This window comes from Arachis ipaensis, chromosome B08 (assembly GCF_000816755.2).
Source record: "Arachis ipaensis cultivar K30076 chromosome B08, Araip1.1, whole genome shotgun sequence".
Taxonomy (NCBI): Eukaryota; Viridiplantae; Streptophyta; class Magnoliopsida; order Fabales; family Fabaceae; genus Arachis; species Arachis ipaensis.
In genome coordinates this window covers 26,064,262-26,067,360 of record NC_029792.2, presented here as the reverse complement: position 1 = coordinate 26,067,360, position 3,099 = coordinate 26,064,262, and the positions used below count along the sequence as shown (strand labels likewise).

At 31.6% G+C, this 3,099-nt stretch overlaps 1 protein-coding gene across 1 annotated transcript; it reads right to left on the bottom strand.

Moving 5' to 3' along the window:
- LOC107610812 (uncharacterized mitochondrial protein AtMg00310-like) lies at window positions 2,052-2,705 on the bottom strand. The gene has a single exon (XM_016312813.1). It carries the CDS (start codon window positions 2,703-2,705, stop codon window positions 2,052-2,054), a length of 654 nt encoding a protein of 217 aa, XP_016168299.1.

The window sequence follows — 3,099 nt, the reverse complement described above, 5'->3', positions numbered from 1 at the left end:
GGAGAAGTGAATATATAAATTTAAAATTTTTATAAGATATGAAAAATAATATATATATATATATAAAATATAAAATATTTTTTAAATAAATTATAATGATATTTTTATATTTTTATATTAAAATATAAATTAATTTTTTATTATTTTTAATATTTTTTAATTATTTAAAATATTTAAAATATTTTTTATTATAATAATTAATATATATTATTTTTAAACTTATTTAAAAATATATATTAAAAATAAGATTGAATATATTAATACATGATGATATTTAAGTATGTCTAAATATATCTAAAAAAAATTTATTTTTTATTAAAATACAGTTGGATAAAAGACACGCATGACACAACAAATATTGATAAGTATGTATTTGAAATGTATTCAAGATACAAATACCACAATTAAAAAAAAAAGTGTTTGCGCTTTATAACTTGTACGGTATCAGTTCATTGATGGTCTCTTCTTATATATGGTATGGAATTTAGGATATTCTTATTCTTGGGTTTGGAAATTGAAACTTTGTATGCAAATTTGTACCTGAAATAGTGTTCCTCCTTCCCAAAGTAAGAGAGAACACAATGTTTGTTTGGATTAAAATTTATAAATAAGAGTTTATATAAAAATAATTTTATATATTAATTTTGATTAAGAGTGAGTTAGTATTAATATTATTTATATTTAATAATTTTTATATTAAAATAAATTGTAGTAAATTAAATATTATTTTGATTATATTACTCAAAATTAGGGGTGTTCGCGGTGCGGTTCGGGTCGGTTTTGAGTCAAAAATTCATCCGATTCGAACACTAATTTTGCTTGTAGTGCGGTTTGGATTAGATGACTTTAAAAAAAATTCGATCCGATCCGATCCAATTTCAAGCCGTTTGGATTTGATTGAATTTGCGATTTTGTAAATTAAAAAAATTAAATACATATAACAAGTCTTAACACCAAATTTTAAATAATCAACAATAACATAACAAGTCTCAACAATATTTTTAAAAACCAACGATAACATAACAATAGAAATAAAATTATAGGTTAGTTAAAATAAATAAATAAATAACATTTTGAACATAAAATATTTATTAAATAATAATAATACTGAATAATATAAAAATGTATAACAAATTGAACATGTTATAAGTATAATTGTAAATATAATAATAAAATAATAATATTATAGTACATTGTGCGGTTTGGATTGGATTGGATCGATTATGAAAAGTAGATCCGAAATCCGATCCGATCCAGTGGTTTGTAAAAAATAGAATCCAATCAAATCCGAATTAGTGCGGTTTTAATCGAATTTTGGTTTGGATTGGATTGGATGAGCGGTTTAATTTGGATCGGTTTGGATTTGAATACCCCTACTTTTTTTTTCAAGATAAAATTCATTTCATTAAATAAAAATGAGTGGTCCAAAAAAGGACAGCATAACAAGAGAAAGGTTGGAACGATCTAACTTTAGCCATAATACATAATTCAATAGAAGAGAGAAAATCAAAAAGTAAAGTGAATAAAAGTGAAGGAGATCTCCAGGAAGAAATGTCAAGAACGGTGTCGGTCTTCTCCCATGGCGTGGCGAGCAGCATCAACCAACTGAAGAGGATGGCGTCTCTTATTCTCGAATAGCTTCTCGTTCCGGGTAATCCAAATCTGTCATAATACATTTGCTGCGAATTCTTTCTTCTTCGTCGCATTGCTCACAAATTTCATATTTTTTGTCAAGCTCACTCCACTAAATCCATGGTTCTTCAATTAAAGCTAGAACAGGTAGATTAGTGATTCTCCAGGCCTCAATAGCGTCGGTGCACATCCAGAGGCAATGTGCAACCGTTTCAGGAAACCTGTTGCATCGCTGACATAATGGACTCACTGATGGAAGTTTTTCACTTAGCCTTTGTTGAATAGGTAGGCCTTGTGTATAAAGAAAATTTTTTTATCTTGGGTTGGCATTTGATGCTCCAAATATCAGACCATAATTGCTTATTTTGACACTGTTCTGGCAGAAACTCTAGTGGGGGGTGGAAGAATTGGAATGCTAGCTAGTACCCAGACGCTACTGAATAGCATCCATTTTTCTCCTTTAGCCAGGTAACCTCATCATCACCTTGTTGGATTTCAGTGTTTATGATTGCCTCTGCAATATCTGGTCTGAATAGTTCTTGTATTAATATCTGATTCCATGATTTGGTTGGTAAAAGTAGGTCTGAAACCCATGTAGGATTGTGTTCTGAATTAGTCTCTGTATTAAGAGTAATAGCCAGATAATCACGAACCCATGAATCTTCTCTTATTCTGATATCTGAACCGGTGCCTACCCTCCATAGGATACCTTTTTCCAGAACTTTTCTGCCCTCTACTATGCTCCTCCATCCCCAGGAAGGGTTGATTCCAACTTCTACGCGGAGAAAATTGGAGTCTTTGAAATATTTACTTCGGTACACTCTAAAGATTAGAAAATTTGTTTTTGTAAGTAGTCGCCATCCTTGTTTGGCTAGCATTGCAAGGTTGAAAGCTTTAAGATCTTTGAAATTAAGACCCCTTTGGCTCTTGGACCTACAAGTAATTCTCCACCCAATCCATTGCATCCTCCTTTCCGATCTTTTTTTGCCCCACCAAAACTGCAATATGGCTCTTTGTACGTCTTCTATTAGTGTCTCTGGGAGTTTAAAGCAACTGAGAGTGTAAATAGGCATTGCTGTAGCCACCGCCTTAATAAGGACCTCCCTTCCACTCGATGATAGTAGAGTCCGTTTCCAATGTTGCAGTTTCTGTAGCACTTTATCCTTGATGTAATTAAAGGTGGATTTTTTTTACCTCTGCACTATAGCCGGCAAGCCCAAGTATCTATTCTGGTTACCCATGTATGGAACGTGTAGTAATTCAGACAACATATCTCGGGTTTGGGTGGGCGTGTTTCTGCTAAAAAAGATTGAAGATTTGTCAAAGTTAACTGTTTGTCCACTAATCTCTTCATAGTTACTTAAGACCCTGAGTAAACTCTGGCAGTCCTTGACCGTAGCCTTACTGAACAAAATTGAATCATCTGCAAAAAATAAGTGGCTGACTTTAGGACATCTGCGATTTAGT

What these genes read in the sequence shown, in the direction of transcription:
- LOC107610812 (XM_016312813.1), bottom strand. Translation starts at nt 2,705, where the DNA reads ATGCCTATTTACACTCTCAGTTGCTTTAAACTCCCAGAGACACTAATA.